The sequence below is a fragment of the Felis catus genome, chromosome C1 (assembly GCF_018350175.1).
Source record: "Felis catus isolate Fca126 chromosome C1, F.catus_Fca126_mat1.0, whole genome shotgun sequence".
NCBI classification, from domain to species: Eukaryota; Metazoa; Chordata; class Mammalia; order Carnivora; family Felidae; genus Felis; species Felis catus.
This window is the reverse complement of record NC_058375.1, coordinates 94,953,710-94,973,950: the sequence shown is the minus strand read 5'-3', so window position 1 is coordinate 94,973,950 and position 20,241 is coordinate 94,953,710. Positions and strand designations below refer to the sequence as shown.

At 45.7% G+C, this 20,241-nt stretch overlaps 1 protein-coding gene across 1 annotated transcript; it reads left to right on the top strand.

The window, feature by feature from the left end:
- The first annotated feature begins 10,275 nt into the window (after positions 1-10,275).
- PGB1 (pepsinogen B1) lies at positions 10,276-19,357 on the top strand. Its single transcript, XM_023257838.2, has 9 exons — positions 10,276-10,331; positions 10,886-11,042; positions 12,621-12,738; positions 13,271-13,389; positions 14,062-14,261; positions 15,829-15,951; positions 17,715-17,862; positions 18,754-18,852; positions 19,060-19,357. The coding sequence occupies exons 1-9, from the start codon at positions 10,276-10,278 to the stop codon at positions 19,210-19,212; spliced, it is 1,173 nt and encodes a 390-aa protein (XP_023113606.2). The 3' UTR covers positions 19,213-19,357.
- The last annotated feature ends 884 nt before the right edge of the window (positions 19,358-20,241 follow it).

Here is a 20,241-nt window from a genome sequence, read left to right as displayed (position 1 = left end):
AGAGAGGGAGACACAGAATCTGAAACAGGCTCCAGGCTCTGAGCTGTCAGCACAGAGCCCGATACGGGGCTCAAACTCACAGACCGCGAGATCATGACCTGGGCCGAAGTCGGATGCTTAACCGACCAAGCCACCCAGGCGCCCCAGGGTGCTCATGTTAATACAGACCAACTCTCTGCCTAGATTCACCACCATGGTTTCCAGGCCTGTCGATCACAAAATGCTCATCTGTTCTGTCACTGACTTCCTTTGTCACCCTGCATTTGATGACACTGAATATTCAATGCGATTTACCATCTTGATTAAGGTCAGAATGGAGCACTCTTTCTGTATCTTCTTATAGAGAAGCTAGTGCCCTTGTGGATTTTCTATAAAAGTTTCATTTCCTGGGGAAAGCAAAGGGTGCTGCCCTCAGGACACTGGGTAAGGCATTTGGGGTTGCAAGCAACAGAAACACTTTCTGGCTAGCTTAAGCCAAAACAGAATTTATTGGAAGGATACAAGTATCTGTAGGAACCCGAAGAAGGAATCATTAAATTGAGAGAGGGGAACAATTTATTGTATCTTTCCTCAGGAAACATTTATCGAGCACCTTTTATAATCCACGCAGTATGCATCACTTTGGAGATAGAGCAGCGAACAAGACAAACATGACGCCTGCTTTTGTGGGGCTTATAGTGGAGAAGCCAGAGGGGAAAAAAAAGAAAAGAATAAGAAAAAGAAGAAATAGATGGATAGTCAGGGGAGTCTTCTCAGAGGCAATGGCATTACCTTTGAGCTGTGATATGAAGAATTAAATGGAATCAAGCACACAAAGGATAGGAAGAAGAATGTTTGTAGGAAATGGCAACTTGGTAACAGCATCCGCAAGGGCCTGGAGGCAGGAAAGGGCTTAGCCCGCCATGCAAAACTGGGAGGAGAGAACTGTAAAAGGGAGGGTGAATTCATAGCAGGCAGGGTCGTTTCTAGACTCTCTGCCAGGAATTCCTGGGCTTTGTCTCCAGGATTATCATTAGACGTAACTCAGATTCTAGGATCTTAGAGTCTGTATCTCTTTCATTCAAGGTATACTTCACCGGAACCTATCCTCATGTTTTAGGGACCATTTCTAGAAATTGGGAATTGCTATGAACTAGAAAGTAGCCCAAGAGGCACTTACTTTAGAAAATACACGATGAAGATAGCCACCAAAATCCCTTTCTCTTCTCTTTCCAGGAAATGCTAGAGGCTTTCGAAGAAGAGGCTAAAGAAACAGGATATCCCAGACTGCTTAGCACAGCAGCTGTATCTGCTGACAAGGGAAGCATTGATGCAGGAAATGAAATTGCAGAGATTAGGAAGTGAGTGCACTGGGTCTCTCGGGGCCCCCAAATCCTGGAGCAGAAATTCCTAAGCTTTTAGGTGGAGAACATCCCACCAAGTCGTCCTGTGAACGTTGTAAAAGGAGATTTCGAAATGAAACAAGCAAGCTTAGCTAATAGAGTCTCTTTGGAAAATAGGGTCAGGAGGCTATCAGGGAGGAGGAATTTATGCAAATCATCACCAGAGGAACCATGAACTTCTTGCCAGCTACAAGCCCTCAGGAGCTTGGGCTTAACCTGCCTCCTGACCATGACAACTGAATTGGTCCCATTCTTGACTTGGACCGGAGCCAATGCAGCGTAACAAGTTTCAATCCCTCATTTGCACACTAGCCCAACCAATCCCAGTTAACCGAGTTTCAATTCCTGTTTTGCATGAAGGACCTAAATGACAACTGCTCTCAGGGCCTTTTGCCTTCATAATTCTGCCTGTCCTTTGTCTTCCTCAGAGCACGAGTCGGGTTTCTACCTGAATCCATGTCTCCCAAATTACAATTCTAATTACCCACATAAATGCCTGTTTGCATAAATTGTCAGTGAATTCTTTCTAGGTCAACAACGTAATGTTGAGAGAGTTGGTACCTTCAGTTGCCAAAGAGGTTAGTGACTCTGAAATACAGCGGTGGCCCCTTTAACTTGTCAACATGCTGGACTTTGGGGAGGAGAGCAACAAGGTTCAAGACATGGCAAGTACTTATAATAGCAATCCTCATTAGCAATTTCTTTTGAAAGAGGCTGTAAAATGAAGAAAACTGTTATCGACAAAGCAGTAAGAGAGTTACTCACCTGTGATTCCCGTGGACCTAGAGACATATTTTTGAGACACATGTCCTAACACTTCACATTTCCTAACCTTCTGCTTTGAGTTTACCCTGTTTCTTTCAAGAGGCAGAGAAGACATCTTGTTTAGCCATCTGAGGGGGGGCGGGGGTCACCGAAGATAAACTGTTCCCTGGAGGCCCTCAGGAAGCACATTGGTGGGACCATATGGATATCTGCTTGACATCATGAATTTCCCCACTGCTACCATTTCTTGCTCCTAAATTGTCTATAAGAAAATGCCCCCAAGATCCTGATGGCTCCAAATGTCTTGTTCCAGGATCCTAGGTGGTTCAGTTGGTTGAGTGTTGGACTCTGGCTCTGACTCATGATCTCACAGTTTGTGAGGTCAAGCCCCATGTCAAGCTCTGTGCTGATAGTTCAGAGCCTGGAGCCTGCTTTGGATTCAGTGTCTCCCTCTCTCTCTGCCCCTCCCCTGCTCATGCTCTGTCTCTCTCTCTCTCTCTCTCTCAAAAATAAGTAAACATTAAAATTTTTAAAAAGGATCCTTGATTTCATCAGTGTGATGACCTATGACTTCCACGGTAACAGGGCAGATGTTCAGGATTCAACAGTCCCCTGCATGTGGAATCCAAGGATCAAAGTGGCACGCATCATTTCAACTCTGTAACCAAGAAAAGGCTGAAATCATAGGCAGAGGGGATAGAGGGAGGGGATTGGGGAGAGTTTGTTTTTTGGGAAAGTGGCTTTCTCTTGGGGGATTTTGTTAATCCAATGAGACAACGATTGGCAAGGCAATAATGCCTGTAAAACCTTCTTCAGGAATATGTCAAAAAGTACTGGAGAAACAATGGTTTCTCTGCACAGAAGCTCATCTTAGGTTCCCTATGGGAGAACTTTCTGGCTCAGCACTTCTGATCCTCAGTCTCTGTCCCAGTCTCCGGTCCTTGCGTGTGTGAGGCTGGCTTCTGGACGTACTATGACATAACTGACACGACTAATTCAGGAATTACAATACCCTGAGGAAAACGCTGTCATTCTCTAATCTCTCTCCTCTTCCTATCCTTCTACTCTTGAGATCCAATATCCTGGCCCCTCACAGCTCTGAGCACAAGCAGCCTGGGGAAAATGGCTGTGGAACACTTTTCATTAAAAAAAAATCGATCTGAATTTCCTTTTTGGGTTTTGAAGGGTGTGCTATCATCTTTCCCACAGCCCCAAAGCAAATACTCAATTCTATTCCATCCGTGGAAATCGCTGGAGAAGGATTCCAATAGTCTAGCCCAAGGATGGCAAATAATTGGATCTCCCTTCCAACTTGAATTGATTGCATTCACACTCAAACCCTGGGCTGAAAATTCAGAGACCATTGTCATACTAGTACTAAAGATTTTCTGTAGTCATTGGCACCTTCTCGGGTCTTTGGTATTCAGACACATGCAGACTTGTCACCTTTCTGCTAATTACTAAGTGGGCACTAACGACCTTTCAATTAAAAGACAAAGTGGACCACACTTAGAGCCAATCCTGAAGGAGTCATTTCAGTCAGTATTGGAAGGAAAGGGCTTCTCAGAACAGAATGTCTAGACAAGTACTTTGAATGTGGCTGCTGTGAGTTCTGACCTTTATATCCCGAGACTAATTTGGAAGGCTTCAGGGAATCACTCAGATGAGAGAGTGGACTCAATCCACTAGCCTCATGGGGAGGCCTCTGCATACTTTAGGCCTGTCTAAGGAGCCAGTAAAGGAGCTTATTTTGATTCCTGTTGTGTCCCCAGTCCTCGCCACTCAGACTCAACTTATACAAGGACTGACTGATGAAACAGATGATGTAATGGGAAGTGGGGAATTTTTGGTTCTGTGAAATATGCATCAATTGGGAAAGGCAAAGAAATCCAGACTTGGCCAGTCCATGCCAGGAACTCAGAAACTTAGATGCACTCTTAAAACATGTTTTACCTTGCCTTTAAATATCCCTCTGTATGCAGCAAGTTCAAGTAGAAGCCCAAGCAAGCCCAAAACCCATTCCAGTCCTTGATGTGTAGAGGCCAACAGCCCTTCTTCCCAATGCTAGTGGTAGAATACATAAGACTGGAACCTGGGAACGAGAGCGTGAGGACAGGGACCCACGAGTAGGTCGGTAAAGTGGAGCCACCCCACTGAACACTCGGCAGGAACCCCCAGGCCCGTCTACGTACGTACGCACACGACAAACCAGCACATGGAGACAGAGCTCTGCCGCAGTCTTTTTCCTCCCACACGGTAGTTATGAGCCCTCTCCCTCCCCGGGCCCCATGCTGGCAGAGGAGAGAGCACAGCAGTGCAGGGGGAAGAGCGACTCTGTCCTCAGTCCTGGATCTGTGGTCAGGAGGACCTCGTGAAGGCAGTCACAGCTCTTCAGTTGTAAAACAGGCTTAGGTAGGCCACGCGGTTCCGGTGCTTTCTGAAGTCCTTGTCAGTGGACAGCTGCAAGGAAGGAGTATTGTCTGGGTCAATATTCTAATGAGAGCCCTCCACCTCTGGTCTTCCTGACTCGTTGCTGCCGGTGTGGCCCGGCTGAAGCACACCCCAGAGGAGCCTCGTCTCGGGGATGCTGTCAATGTTTGCATGCACAGCTACTCTGTCACCTTCCTCTGCTGCTGTCATGCTAGGAATTGTTTTCTACTTGACAAATCTCTGAGAAGAGCTGGTAAACTTCTCAAACACAAAGATTATGTGTTTGATTCCTCCATGTTACTCATAGGTCTAGCTGCCATGATGTGGATGCATTAGGCATTTAATACGTAGTTGTAGAAGTAATCCAAGGTTCCTCTTTAAAAAACCCGGCACCCCCAGAATTATGATAAGTCACATGGACTGAAAGTTTATTATTATTATGTTATAGGTACTGTGTTAGATGCTTCTCTACCTTATCTCTATCTTTACAACCTTATCAGATGGATTCTATTATTATACACATTGTAAAGAAAGGAACACGGAGACTTAGAAACATTTTCCGAGAAAATTGCCCAACACTCTTTGTTGTGTTGGAAACAGCACTTAGGACGGACATGGGGGCCAAGAGTCAACATTTTCACTTCCTTCATGCAACCTTGAGAAAGTTACACCCACTCTCTGATCCTTGGATTTCTCATGAATCAGGCAAAGACCTTGACCCTCTGCCCCACAGTTGCACACATGCTGAATGGCTTCCTGAAGCACTTGGTCTACAAGGGCCACGTGCTCAGCCCTGGCCTTCCTCCTGCGTTCAGTTCCTCCTTGCTGAGCACACCCTCGCCACACCAACCTCTCTCTTCATTCCGCCCACGGGTTCCTCCCCAGCTTACAGCCTCCCCATTTGCTGTTCCTGCTGCCTGGGAAGCCCTGGGCTTCCCAGGGCCCAGATCTTCACAGGCCTGGCACTATCTTGTCATTCGGACTTCAGATCACGTGTCTGTTCCCCTAAAGACCATTCTGGACATCCTTGCCAAAACAGCGCCATCCATCCAATCACCCGGTTACTGTCTTCATAGCACATCGCCAGCTCACCACACTGCCTGGTGTGCCCGTGACAGTCCTAGCTTGTGGCTACTGTTTTGGTGTAATTAATAAGTTCACTCTCAGAAGTGTCACTGTCTGACTACTCAATTGTATGGTAACTGTCCTAATTACCATTGATTTTTTTCACATTTATTTACTTCTCATCTGTCTGGACTCTAGAGTGTAGGGTCCAAGGAACGAGGAGCCTTGCGTGATGGGTTTAACTAAGCAAAACCTCGGGAACCCTTAAAAGTGCCTGGCACATTTATAAACATTGACTGAATGAACCACTGTGAATTCGAATTCTACAATGCCAGAGATCTGGAAGGTAAGGGGTTGGCTCTTTAAAGATGGACGGGTGGTTTCTCATTGAGCTGGCGTGGTTTGGATGGAGCCTCTCCGTTGTACGCCCTTTCCTATTGCTGTTTGTTGAAGCACTCCAGGAAAGAGGAGACATACCCAGGATAATAAGTGTCCTTTGAGTCTGTCCTAAATCGAGGCAAGAAGGTATTAAATGGAGCAAAATTTTGTTTGTGTTTTTGCTCCCGAGGATGTGCAGTCTGGTGCATGCCAGGGTAAAGCATCATGTGCTTTTTTTCAGAAAAAATAAACAGGTTAGAGGGTGATACATATATATACATATACAGCCGCAAAGTAGATAAGACAGAATTATCTTCTTTCTGCTTTTGGGAAGGGACAATTCTTTCTCTACCATTCCAAGTCTTCCATTGGACTGAGAATCAAATTTACATAAAACAGATTTACAGAAGTAAAAAACTCAAAGTTTCATTAAGTCACTTGGGGGCCTAATAATGAGATTGAAACTTAAAGAAATGATCAAGGCAGGCAGTGTCTGTCCATTTTAGAGTGAGAAAATAAGGTTGTGAGGGACTGATAGGATAAAGAAAGCAGGTGTTCAGAAGCCTTAGAGACTTGTAAGCAGAATTCAGGCTGAGGTAATAGATTGGAAAAAATAACAAAGTTTGTTTTTACAGCTTTCTCACCTTTAAAGTCCCTATCTCTGGTGATAAGGATTTCCTTATACTTCTTAGTACAGGGAGGGTACTTAAAAAAATTTTTTTTTAAGATTTGCTCATTTTTCAGAGACAGAGAAGGACAGAGCGTTAGCGGGGGAGGGACAGAGAGAGAGGGAGACACAGAATCTGAAACAGGCTCCAGGCTCTGAGCTGTCATCACAGAGCCCAATGTGCGGCCAAACTCATGGACCGCGAGATCATGACCTGAGTCGAAGTCAGACGCCCAGTGGACTGAGCCACTCAGGTGCCCGTAGGGAGGTTACTTTTAATACAGGAGATCGGTTTCCTGCTCTCAGGGGGACAGAGGGGGATCTGAATTTCCTTCTACTAGCTGTTGCTTAAGTAACTTTTATTTAAAATAATCAATATGTCAAAATGGCTTATTTGGGGGCAACCTGCCCTTGGCGTCCACACTGTTCATGTATCACCATGGTTTCACTACCGCAGCTATAGATTTAAGCCTACACTAGGGTGAAACCCAAGATGAGGGTGGGGTTCAGCTACCTAAAGACACATATGCTGAGGCTGTAGAAAGACACCTATAGGCAGAAAAGGACCAAGGTGACTCCTTGCACCTGCTGTGTCTGTCATCCCACCAAGAGATTTCTTAGATCCAGTATCCCTCTCCTTGAGCTCAAGTGTCAGAAAAATGTTGACCAACAGATTAGGATCCTATACTGAAGACATTTAGACTTGAAATCCAATCACACAAAAGGGCTGAAAAGTAAGAATTTGTTTTTTAACTTACAAGAAAATAGGGTGCATATAAACAAAGCTTCTGTAACATCATCTGTGTCAGCCTTGAAATCCTGTCTTGGAGCCATTTCTTTTGAGAATTATTTCCCACTTTCCCGGGACACTCACACACATTTGAGATGCTAACACCCAAGGTTTTCATATTGGATTCTCAGAAGCTTTGGTCTAAATGTCTATTTTAGTGACATTTTAGTGCTGACAGTACATTTAGTGATGTACCTCTGGGAGCAGCCAGTGGCTGGTCTGTGCTTCACCGACATTTCATCTCATGCTGAGGAAACAGACTCTGAGAGCTCATGTACTACTATCTCGCTGCAAAGAAGCCTTGGTAAGTGCTGTAAGGGAGCCTGGAGTAAGGAATGGCAGGTGGCCAGAGGCACAGATGTGCGATCAAGTCCCAGGAACGCCTGGCAAGGTTTGACGCGGTGGGCAAGGGGGCAGGCTGCGAGCTCCACGGGCATGACTAATGAGCGGGCACCGGTTGTCTCCGCACAGGAAGGTGATCTGTGGACACCATGTTAGGAGCTGTTGTCACTTTCTCATTTGACTTTGAAGAGTTACATAAAAGGTTCCCAAACCCTGTTTTTGTTGAGTTAGGAATATTGCCACCAGGGGGCAGCAGCATACAGGGTTACATTTTCTCTGCAGGTGGGAAGAAAAACTAGGAAATGGAAGAAAAGCAATTAGAATATTTTTGTACAGAAAATTCAATCAAATATAAATCTCTATTATTATTGTTAAAGTTGACAGTTTCATGCACATTGAAGCAGAGAGAGCATAAGCGCCCTGGGCTTGGAGGAGGGTCTGTGCTGAGATACAGGTTGAGTTCAGACAAACCAGACTTGAAATCCCAGCCCTGTTTTTTTATTAACTATGTGATCATGGTGGGGCGCCTGGGTGGCGCAGTCGGTTAAGCGTCCGACTTCAGCTAGGTCACGATCTTGCGGTCCGTGAGTTCGAGCCCCGCGTCAGCTCTGGGCTGATGGCTCAGAGCCTGGAGCCTGTTTCCGATTCTGTGTCTCCCTCTCTCTCTGCCCCTCCCCCGTTCATGCTCTGTCTCTCTCTGTCCCAAAAATAAATAAACGTTGAAAAAAAATTAAAAAAAAACTATGTGATCATAGGGGTAGTTGAATCAGCCTCTAAGGGTGTTACAATGGTTAAGTTAAATTTGTGTCCAGTGCAAGCCAATAAGTGAGAGTTATTGTTATAAGCATATCTTCTGTAGAACTTCAAGTTTCTGTTTAAGAATTTCTTTCTATAAGGAAACATTAAATCATAGATAAGAAATTGGAGACTCTTTGGCTTTGTGCATAGCCCAGAGGCTTCAGGAGTAGATTCATGACAAAGTTCCTGCCTCTACAACTTTATGTAGGGAATCATTTTATAAACTGGCTACTTTTACCACATGCTTCTAAAACACTACAATCTAGAAGCTAGTAAAGTGTGTATAGAAGGTATTAAGTGTGTCATTTCCAGGATTAAAAAAAATTAATGGTTCCTTAACTCTTTATGGAATATAGCCCATATTGCTTAGCATGGCATACCGGGTCTGCCTCACCATCTGGTCACGTCTGTGTAGACACCTAGTGCTGTGCTCCAGGAGTTTGATCCGGGTGCTCCAAGGTGTGCTCCATCAGTATGGAGCATGATAACAAATAGTTCAATGGACTAGAAGTTAAAATACAGTGGATACTGAACATACACCGCTTTAATACAGTTTTGCTGAATCAAGAGTTTCCGATTTTAGCATTACAGGCCTTTCCATCGCGATGGGTCCTGAGTAGAAAATAATTTCCAGAGCGACAGTTAGCATGATGAGGACCGCTCAGCCCCAGTGCAGGTTCTTGGGCTGGGTCCTGGCTTCCGAGGAGCCACGTTGAAAATTGCTCTTCTGGCCACACTGGTCACGATGTTCTCTGATTTCATCACATCACTTCACTCCTGGGTGCCGTTGTCCAGGCTTTGCTTCTGCCGCCAGTGGATTTTCCACTTTCCTTGCTTCCTCAACTACCATCTGGCAAGATCCTTCCTCAAATGTTACCTCTTCTCTGAAGGCTTTTCCATCCTTCCAGAAGCTATCACTCCTTGTCTCTGCTTGCTTTATCATACTATTCTTCTCCCTCTTGTTCACTCAACACATATGTGAATGCTAGGGTGTCAGTCATTTCACAGGATGCCGACTTTGCATACAAGGACCATTTCTGATTTTATTTTGTGCTCCCAGAGCTTAGCACAGAGGTGAGCACAGAGTAGATATTCCATAAGTGTTGGCTAATTGTGAACTAAGACACAGAAAATAAAGATCAGTGTCATGGACTGTGAGAATCGCATTCAGGAGACTATAGATGAGTCTGATGAGAGGAACAAGAAGGAAAAGGGGAAGAAGTGGAGAGTCTATTGTAAATCTCCCAAAAGCACATGGACTTTGGAGTCAAAGCACAAATTGTTCCATTGTTTTGGCAAAAGTTGCGAGCACCCATTTCCCAGTAGATGTGGGCACCAGGATCCCTTGTCCCCAGTGTATTTCACATTTGCTATCACATCCTAATCTGTGAATTCCATCAACAAAGCCACTAATCGCTTTTTAAATTGCCAACAGAGAGAATATTAAAGGCCATGATATTTCCAGAGGGAAAAACAAACAGAATCAATGAACGTGTAGGGCCACAAGCTGGTGTAAAGGTTAAGAAGCCTACGTGCCGAGAGGTGAAAAGTGCAGGGAGATGGAGGTATAAAAGAGAGATCCAGTCTCTCTCTGTGTGTCCCAACCCTTGGGTCTGCCACTGTGTCCTACGTGTCTCTGGGCCATTGAGATCAGCACAATGAAGATCCTGGTCTTGGTGTTGGTTTGTCTACACCTCTCGGAGGGTGTGGAAAGGTGTGTATGGGGATTCAGCTTCAGCCCTGAGGGAGCATCAGAAGCTATGGTAGAGCGAAGGCCTCCCCCTATAGATCTCATGGAAAGGCAGTCAGATTGTGTCATGATACATGTACCCAAAAACCACAGGGAGTGAAGACTTACAATGGATGGATGGGTGGATGGATGGGTGGACAGATGGGGTGTGTGTGTGTGTGTGTGTGTGTGTGTGTGTTGTGAGATTAAAGGTGGGTTGGTGTTTTGTTGGCTAAGAAAAAGGGATACAGGATATATGTCCCTAGTTTACAGGAGGGACTTTGGATAAATGGAAATTTATTCTGTGTAAGCCATATGTAAGCAGAAAACCCCAAATACATATTGCAGTGCATTTTCATGCTGGAAATGCTGGAGTGACTGCAGTGGTCAGAACTCACTAAAATCCAGGAGGATTTCTTATAAGAGGCTCTTCTTGGGTAGAGTATAAGAAGGTTTGAAAACCCACATCAGATCAATGAAGGCATTGCTTTCATGGGGAAGGTGAAGGTCACTCCTTTTGTTTGCCCTATTCTCTGCAGAATCATTCTGAAGAAAGGCAAGTCCATCCGCCAGGTGATGGAAGAGCAGGGTGTACTACAGACTTTCCTGAAGAACCACCCAAAGGTTGATCCAGCTGCCAAGTATCTTTTCAATAATGATGCTGTTGCTTATGAGCCCTTCACCAACTACCTGGATGTAAGTGAGGGTCGAGGTGGTGTCCATAACTCTTGGCTGATAACTATTCTCAGATACTCATTTAGACCTCTCATTAGCTCTGATTTTGGACTTTTTACTAAACCCAAGTCTCTCCTTCCTCAGGAAAGTATCCGGAGAAGTTATGAGTTGGTACCATTTAACACTATCATATTCCCTCTCCTTCCTTCTTTCCTGTCATTACTGGCTCACTCTCTAAAGCTCCATTTACATGGTTAAGAGATTCCGAATGACCATGTTCCAGTCAATTGAGCAATCGAAAGGAAGTCCTAGTGATGAGCGGTAGGGGAAAGAGGGAAAGCACAGGCAAAGCGGCCAGGCAAAATCTGCAGTAGCTCCAGATGCTATGTAGCTCCCCATTTGGGAACATACACTGGTGCTCAGAGCAAGTATTTGCATGTTCTTGAGACTGCAGTGTCTGCCCAGGGCATCCCAACACACTGGTGTCCCATGGACTGTCTTTAGTGAGATGTTACATGAGTGTCAGATCTAGGGAATCTCCTATTTCGAATTCCACTTTCTATAGATGGTGGATAAAGAGGTGGGTCAGTGACATGACTGGCCAAAATTCACTGAGAACTCAAATTGTGTCTCAGTGAAGTTCTCTTGCTTTCCATGCTACCCTCATTTATGATTTCCTGGCACCTTGGCTACTATGTGACCAGAGGGAGAAGAATGGTGGGGAAATACTTGACACTGGAAGAGAAAAAGGGACATCGGTGTGTGTGTGTGTGTGTGTGTGTGTGTGTGTGTGGGAGAGAGAGAGAGAGAGAGAGAGAGAGAGAGAGATGGGGAAGGTGGGTTGTGGGAGACGTAGGAGACAGCATCAAAGGAAAAGACTTCAAAAGGGAATGGCTAGAGAAGGTGCAAGGTCTTAGGACATGTTTACACAGCTGAATGTGGCTGCAGCTCCTAAGGAACGACTAGAGACATTAACATTGTCCAGGGCCGGATCCTTCTTCACACCTGACCCTTCCTAGTGTTATAGAAACCAATTAACTTGAAATTCAACCTTGAAAAGCGAAACCATTAGATTCATTAACACACTTGCTTAGCTGACTTTATGCACGTAGCCTTTAGCAATTATCCTAATAAAAAGAAGCTTCATTCTGGAGTCGGGGCCTCATTCCGACTCGGGTATGAGGACCTTCACTTAACTGTGCTTTGTTTACGGACTCATCTTTTGCAACTCCGGCCATACTCCCTGAAACAGTGGATGAACACTGGGAAAGGAGAAAGCGATTGCTTCTCCAGCTTTGCATGTTCAGGCATAAAATGGTAAATCCATGGAGGTATCACCTGATACAAAGTAGAAAACAGTTTGGAAGAAGAAATTGTCTTGCCAGACTCAGCTAGTCAAAGGTTTGCAATTAGGGACAAAAGTGGGGAATATTGAGAGAATCTGACTCCAGATGGAAAGAAGAACCTGTTGGAGGAGAAGCTACTTACTCCCCCAAGGAAATTATTTGGGAAAAATGTGGCTTCTAGTGAGCCAACTTCTTCCCTATTCTTAGGACAAGATTTGGCTGCTTAATACGGGTGATAAACTGTTCTTTGCAGAATTACTACTTTGGAGAGATCAGCATTGGGACACCACCACAAAATTTCCTGATCCTTTTTGACACGGGTTCATCCAACCTGTGGGTGCCCTCCATCTACTGCCAGAGCGAGGCCTGTTGTGAGTATACCACCATCACCACCCACCCACGGATAGGAGCAGAGGGCGACACAGAGTCAGGATTAAGCACAAGCCCACCATCCAAGTCTAGATGGTGCACCAAGTCTAGTCTTGGTGCATATCCATGATCTCAGCCTCCTTAAATTCAGAACATCTGGAAATCTTGCTCTTGGTCTGTATTTCACAAGTGCTGCATCTCTAGAAAGTGAAAGAAGTAGACCAGGGCTTCCATTCCTTTCTCTATTGATCCCTTTCCTCAGCTCTCTCCTGTGGGCCCCAATTCCTGGCACTTCTGAGTTGACCCATGCTTCAGGAAATGGTAGGTTGGAAGGAATTGGGGCAACATCTGTTTCCCAAGGGGACAGACTTTTCTGGGGCTATTGATTGCCTTCAGCCCAGAGTCTGAGGCTGAAGCCCAATCCCAGGCTTGGTCTGATGGTCCCAGGCCGTGTATTTTGGAGAGCCACGAATGCTGTATATGTATTTTGGAGAGCCACGAATGCTGCTAATATTTAATTCTGTTTTTCCACAGCCAATCACAACAAGTTCAACCCCAGAACGTCTTCCACCTTCAGAAATAGTGAGCAAACCTATACACTGGCCTATGGTTTCGGAAGCCTGACTGTGCTCCTGGGATATGACACTGTGACTGTAAGTGCTGTTCTCATCCTCCTGTGGGTCTGTCATTTGGCTCCCCTATTCTAGAGCCTTAAGCTGTCAGCGATACCCATGATTACTAATTAAGTACAAATTCCCAGAAGCTGATTCTTGGAAAGAACACCACTGGCCATATAATTAAACCTCTCTCCCAAGACCGGGATAGCCCTACAGCAGTCCTGACTGCTGCAGGCTCTTTACATTGTGCCTCCCCATGACTTTGCTCCCTGGTCTTAACTGTCCTCTTCAACCACCTGGAGCACATCTGCTTCCTCCTCCACATGACTTCACTCTGGATATTTGAAGACCTTCCTTTCACTATTTTCTTTTCTTTACATCAAGCACCCATGGGTCTTATGTCATTCTTGCACGTGGACGGTTCAATATAAAACCAGCCACTGTCCTTACACTGTCCTTGGAAATGAAAACTGCCACCCCAGAAAACAATGGCCTCTACTTCCCCAACACCCACATTCTTTCCAAGACATGGTTGGGTCATGTTGTCATCCCTTCATTTTCCGTGCCCCACCCTAGGATTGAGCAAAGCGTGAAAGAAGCCAACTTCTTCTCCCTAAAAAAAGGGTCTAGGTTCCATTCCCTGGACACCTAAGTCTATGTAGGATTTGTCCACCTGAATTGTGAATCTTTTCTTTCTGCTTGTCCCAGGTCCAGAACATCGTCATCCACAACCAGGTGTTTGGCATGAGTGAGAATGAGCCCAACTACCCCTTCTACTATTCATACTTTGATGGTATCCTGGGAATGGCCTACCCCAACCTGGCGGTGCAGAATGGCCCAACCGTCCTTCAGAGCATGATGCAGCAGGGCCAGCTCACCAGACCCATCTTCAGCTTCTACTTCTCTCGGTGAGCACCCTTGCCCTAGGTGGGTAGGTGCAAATGAGTTGCTGTAGGGGCTTTCAACAAGTCAACATCACACAGAGCCCAGGTTTTAAAGTTTCCTGACAAGTATAACTTGCTATATGCAATCAATGCATTTCTGAACATTTATTATTTCATTTTGCAGGGGATTTTATTTAAATACACTAGAAGAATATTTTTAAAGGTTATTTATTAATTTGAGAGAGAGAGAAAGAGAGATGAGAAAGGGAGGGACAGAGAGAGAGGGAGAGAATCCCAAGAAGACTCCACACTGTTAGCACAGAGCCCGATGCAAGGCTCAAACTTGTGAACTGGAGATTATGATTTGAGCTGAAACCAAGAGTTGGACGCTTCACTGACTGAGCCACTCAGGTGCCCCTAAATGCACTAGAAGAATTTTTAATTCAGGCCATAAGTCATAAGATGACTCTTTTTAAAAAAATCAACTGGGGGAGCCTGGGTGGCTCAGTTGGTTAAGCGTCTGACTTCAGGTCATGATCTCACACTCCGTGAGTTCGAGCCCCACGTTGGGCTCTGTGCTGACAGCTCAGAGCCTGGAGCCTGCTTCGGATTCTGTGTCTCCCTCTCTGCCCCTCCCCTGCTCATGCTCTGTCTCTCTCTGTCTCAAAAATAAATAAAAACATTAAAAAAATAAAAAAAATGAACTGTAGTCCCTCACCTTTTGATTAAAAAATTTGAAGTTGTTGTATTAGATTTGTAACAACAGTAGAGCCATAGAACTAGCCTGATGATGATTTGGTAATAGAGAGAACAACAATGAAATGATAATTACAATACACATCTGACTTTCCAAAGTGTTCTCATAGCAATTCTTATTTCAAAAATTCTATTGACTTCTATTTGACAGAAGGAAATGCAGGCTCAAAGGTAGTCACTATTGAGCAAGGTCACTCACTGACTCACTGGTAGGTGTGAGGCCATGATTCAAATGCAAATATGTTGGTCACAAATCCAAGACCTATCCTACTCTACTGGTCTTGAGCTTTCATGGTGAACTTTATTTACTAATTTTTTCCCCAAACAATGATCCTCAGGGCACCTGAGTCCAAATGTTCAATGACTGGCAGGCCCAGGTTAGGGAACAGAAGGGGCCTGAATCCTCTTAACACCGTCCAGTTACCAACCTGAGCACGACAGGAGCATCCCCATCACTGCCCACTTGAGATCTCTGTCTGTCAGGCCCCTCCAGGTACTCTCTGAGGGGTTTCTTCTTGTTCTCACTTTGTCCTCAGGAGGGTGTCCCTGGGAGGCTTTTAGAGTTTGTTTTCACAGGCCTGGTTTCCAATCCCATCGCCTCTTTTATGGGCATAGTCTGTGTTTCCAGTTCTCTGGTACTCTGGGTGTTCCTCCGAGGAGGCTCCTCTCCCTTATGCCTTAAGCCTGGCAGAGTCTGAAGAGCAGGTCAGAGGATGGTACCCCTCTTCCTCTGGTTCCACTGTGTCTGAAGGAGAGAGGGACAGTGAGAGGGGAGGGAGGGGCTGCCTGGCCATGTGTGTTGTGGGAACTCACGCTCTTCTCCTCTTCTCCCTAGCCAACCAACCTATCAGTATGGTGGAGAACTCATCCTGGGAGGTGTGGACACCCAATTTTATTCTGGTGAGATCGTCTGGACTCCTGTCACCCGGGAACTGTACTGGCAGATTGCCATCGATGAGTAAGTACAGAGGAAAGTTCCTATGGATTATGGACACCCCTAGAGTGTCCCTCCAGTGTGACTCTATTTCCTGTTCTTGTCATGGCATAAACCTCTTAAAGAGAATCGGCAAACCCTCAGGCTGATTATTCCTGGAGCTCAGTAGACTTTGGTATCTAGCTCTTGACTGAACTTTTTGACTTGGTCACTGAGCCTTGTCATGTCAGCAGGTTGGTCATTCCTAGGTCTCTGTGAATCTACCTCTTTGTTCCTGGAAGCTTCATTATCCCAATTAGCGTAGTCTTTACCACTTCCTTCATCAGGAAATGTAATAGCTGTCATGGGTGTTTTCTATGTGCCCAATGTGCTAAATATTTATTTAATATATTATTGCATGTAATCTCCACTACAACACTATAAGGTGGTCAGCAATATATTTCTTTGCATAGATAAAGAAATCAAGGCTCAGAGGTTAAGTGACTTATCCAAAGTCACACATTTCACACATCTCAAAATTTGAGCCCAAGCATATTTGATCCCCTAACCCACAATCATGAATCAGTTACTTCTACACCCCAAGCCTTCGGGAAATGTCCATCATTGCCAGATAAAGATACATGTCTTTGGTCAGTAGTCGAGACCATCCAACAGCTGAGCTCTACCTATCAGAACAGCCTTCCCACCACTTCCGGATGTGCAGCACGGACCTGACCATGTCCTTGCACCTCGCCATGACTTTCTCGCTTCTTCTCTTTTGACTATAACACCTGAAGTGGTCCTCGTGTCCTTGCACATCCTTCTGAGCCCAGATGAATTATTACCTCCCTTGAAAAGGCCTCTCAGGGTCCCAGTCTCTCTTTCAGTCCCATAGTCTTACCAGCTTTCGTCCTAATATGTATCTCCTCATCTCTGCGTAAGTCACAGTGCAACCGGCCAGTGCAAGGGTAGAGAGACAGGTGAGCAGTTGGATGTCTGACAACTGGAATGTACCTGGAATAAAGGGATCTTTTCACTTGGACCAATTTCACTCACACTTTAAGTATTTCTTCTCAGAAAAATCTTCATTTGACTAAATGCCTCCCACATCCAGACTAGATCAAGCACTCACCAGGGCTGCAATCAAACTCCATCTGTGTGTTTCTGTTAATTCTGTTGTGTCTGTCTTGTTCACCATTATGTCCAAGTGCCTTAGTTCACCAAAAACACCCAAAATATACGTGGACTGAAGAGGAAGCGTAGAGTAGCAGAAAAAGCTGGATGAGGAAACAGGGACCGAATCACATAGAACCACGTTATGGAGATTACCAGCTACTGCCTTATGGTGTTAGGCGTGGCTTAATGTATGGTGTTGTCACATGTCCATTAGAACGTGTTCTTTAAAAACACTGAATATAATTGACTCACCTTTATATCACCATAATTCTTATATGAATGCTTTGTATATAGTAGGTGCCCAATGTGTATTTTTGAAGTGATTCCCAGCTCTAGCTCTTTGGCACTATGTGCCGGGCCGCATATAGGTAGATTAAAGAAGACAAGACACGCTCCCTGCCTCCCCAGAGCTTTCAGTCAGAGCTGGAGTAGTTACCAGAGCAAGACTGAGGATGTCACTCTTATAATCACAAAGACACAAAAATCACATTACGTGGATTGCAGTTCCGAGGTATGTCCTGAGTTTTGGGGAGAGGCATATCTTCAGAGGAGCAGGGTTGGCAGGTTAGGGTAAAAAGGCACTTCTTTGTGTCAGAAATGCTCGACTCTCTTTGTACTGGTGTTCCCCTCAGGTTTCTCATTGGTAACCAGGCCACCGGCTTCTGCTCCCAGGGATGCCAGGGCATTGTGGATACGGGGACCTTCCCACTGACTGTTCCCCAGCAGTACTTGGACTCCTTTGTGAAGGCAACAGGAGCCCAGCAAGATCAGAACGGCAATGTGAGTAACCAGAAGCCAAGATTCCTCTGCACATCTAGGCAGCCTCAGCACAGGAGCCTAAGTGCAATGAGTTCATGAGAGATAGGAGGAGGGATTTGTGGGGAGCTGAGCGCCTGGCAGGACAGAACAGGTGGGGACACAGCATGGCCTTCCAGGCATGAACCCTCAGAGCAAGGAGGGGTGAGGGGAGGGAGTAACACCAACCAGACTGTGAGTATGGGCTGAATGGTTGTCAGGAGGGACGGCTGTTCCATTGCAGCCCTAGGGGCACATTTCACCTTCGTGTGGCCAGTGTCATTTGACGTGTGCCAATAGAGGCAGGCATATCACATTTCCCCATTCCACCGAGATTTCTTTTTACCTAGAAATACTCCTTTGGCTTTTATCTGAGCAGCCTCCCGTCCCCACCCCTCCTCCCCTTGTGCACACTTCTGCAGTTTGCTCCTCCAGCATGCAAGAGTCTCATTTAGTCAGACCAAATCTTGGCTCCTCAGGGTGTGTGTGTGTGTGTGTGTGTGTGTGTGTGAGTACGTGGACAGGTGCACACAGCAGGGATATGAATTGTGTGAGAGCGTGCTTTTACAGGCTGGGCCTGTGTTTCTTCTCTGTAAGTTGCACTTTCTGAAGGTAGAAATCTGTTCTGGAATGAGTCTAACTCCTTACGGTCATACCAACACAACCCAAATCTGAGAGCTGAGATGTGTTCAGGGAGACCCAGGAAAGCAGAGCACCTGGTCAGTGTTGTGCCTGGGAATCGGGCCTTGCCTTCCATGCTCTCAGCCTCTGCTGGAAGGTCAGGAAGGAAGTCTCACAGGGAAAGGGGGACTGGGGCCCTTTGTCTGGGCCCCCCGTCTCCTGGCACGCTACAGCTCTGCCTCTCCTCTCTCTCAGTTTGTGGTCAACTGCAACTCCATACAGAGCATGCCCACCATCACCTTCGTCATCAGCGGGTCTCCTTTACCTCTGCCTCCCTCTACCTATGTCCTCAACGTACGTATGCACTCTGGGCTCCACGGACATGGGATTGGATGGGTCCAAACAGGTGTTTGGTATTCTGGGGAGTCACCAGCAGCAGGGCTGAGGGTGAACAAGAAGCCAGAGACCCCGCAGGTGTCATGGAATATAGGATAGGAACTTCCAGTGCGGAAAAGCCTTTATATGCAACTAGTTATATTGTCATGTCCTTTGTCTCTTCAGAACAATGGCTATTGCACGCTTGGCATTGAAGTCACTTACCTGCCCTCCCCCAATGGGCAGCCCCTGTGGATTCTGGGAGATGTCTTCCTCAGGGAGTATTACACTGTCTACGACATGGCCGTCAACAGGGTGGGCTTTGCCCTCTCTGCCTAGACTAGTAAGAGGAAGCTGTCTCCACCCTCCCTGCAGGACTCTGGGGATTGCCCTTCTCTCTCAGCCGACAGCAGCATTTTAGGCTAGTCTGACCGTTTTGTGCAATAATAGAGTCTTACTTGCAGCAAATAATAAATTAATAATCTCCAAATGTCTTTGCTGTTCCTTCCAAATGTCTTGTGTTCTGCTTAGTTTATTCTAAATTGAAAGTTAGCACCAGCTCCTTGGGAAATCAGTGAATTGACTAATGGGCAAGAACAGGGGAGCAGAGATCTCAGAGTGAGGATCCACAGCACAGACGTTAAGGGCGCAGTAGAACCTACATGAGGAACTGTGGCGGAGGCGAACTGCACTCCCAGCACTCTCCCTTCCAACACATTCTCCTCTCCATTCTTGAATGTTAGAGAAGAAAAAGAAACCTTAGTGAGCATTTCAAACTAATGCTGAATCAAGTCTGATCAGACAACACAGTAGGTTTTGTTGTTGTTGTTTTTGTTTGTGGGTTAGCAACACAGCTTTAATGTATGTTGACATTATCTGATTTTTTTCACAGACCCCCTATCACTACTGGTGCTCTCAGGCTGCTCACATACGCACTTTACCTGCCTGGGCCTGACTGCTTTTGAGTTTAGAAACCCCATCTCATTTTACAGTGGAAGAAAGTGAGGTGTGGACAGGTAGTCATACAGTTAGTGTTAAAATCAGATCCAGATTCAGGGTATTAAATACTTTTATTGTGCTGCCACGTGATGAAGTCTGCTATGTGCAAGCCACGGACGCATGCAATTATAAATGAGGCGTGGCGTTGGCTCCCTAGGGATTTTCTATCAAGTAGAGCCTCTGGCTCCAGAGCGGTTTTCTGATGGCAGTAAGACCAGTAGCTGAACTTGTCCTCCACAGTAGGTTATGAGCAATCATCTGCAGTGGGTTCTTCGACCGCAGTAATGCTGCCTTTGGGGAGCTAAGAACTGGTGTGGCTCTGGGACGCAAAATTGTTTCCAGAAATGTAATTAGAAAGATGTATCTGGG

Coding starts and splice junctions, on each gene's coding strand:
- PGB1 (XM_023257838.2), top strand. CDS start 10,276: ATGAAGATCCTGGTCTTGGTGTTGGTTTGTCTACACCTCTCGGAGGGT. Junction 13,390..14,061: donor TGGGATATGACACTGTGACT/GTAAGTGCTGTT, acceptor TGCTTGTCCCAG/GTCCAGAACATCGTCATCCA. Junction 15,952..17,714: donor TGGCAGATTGCCATCGATGA/GTAAGTACAGAG, acceptor TGTTCCCCTCAG/GTTTCTCATTGGTAACCAGG.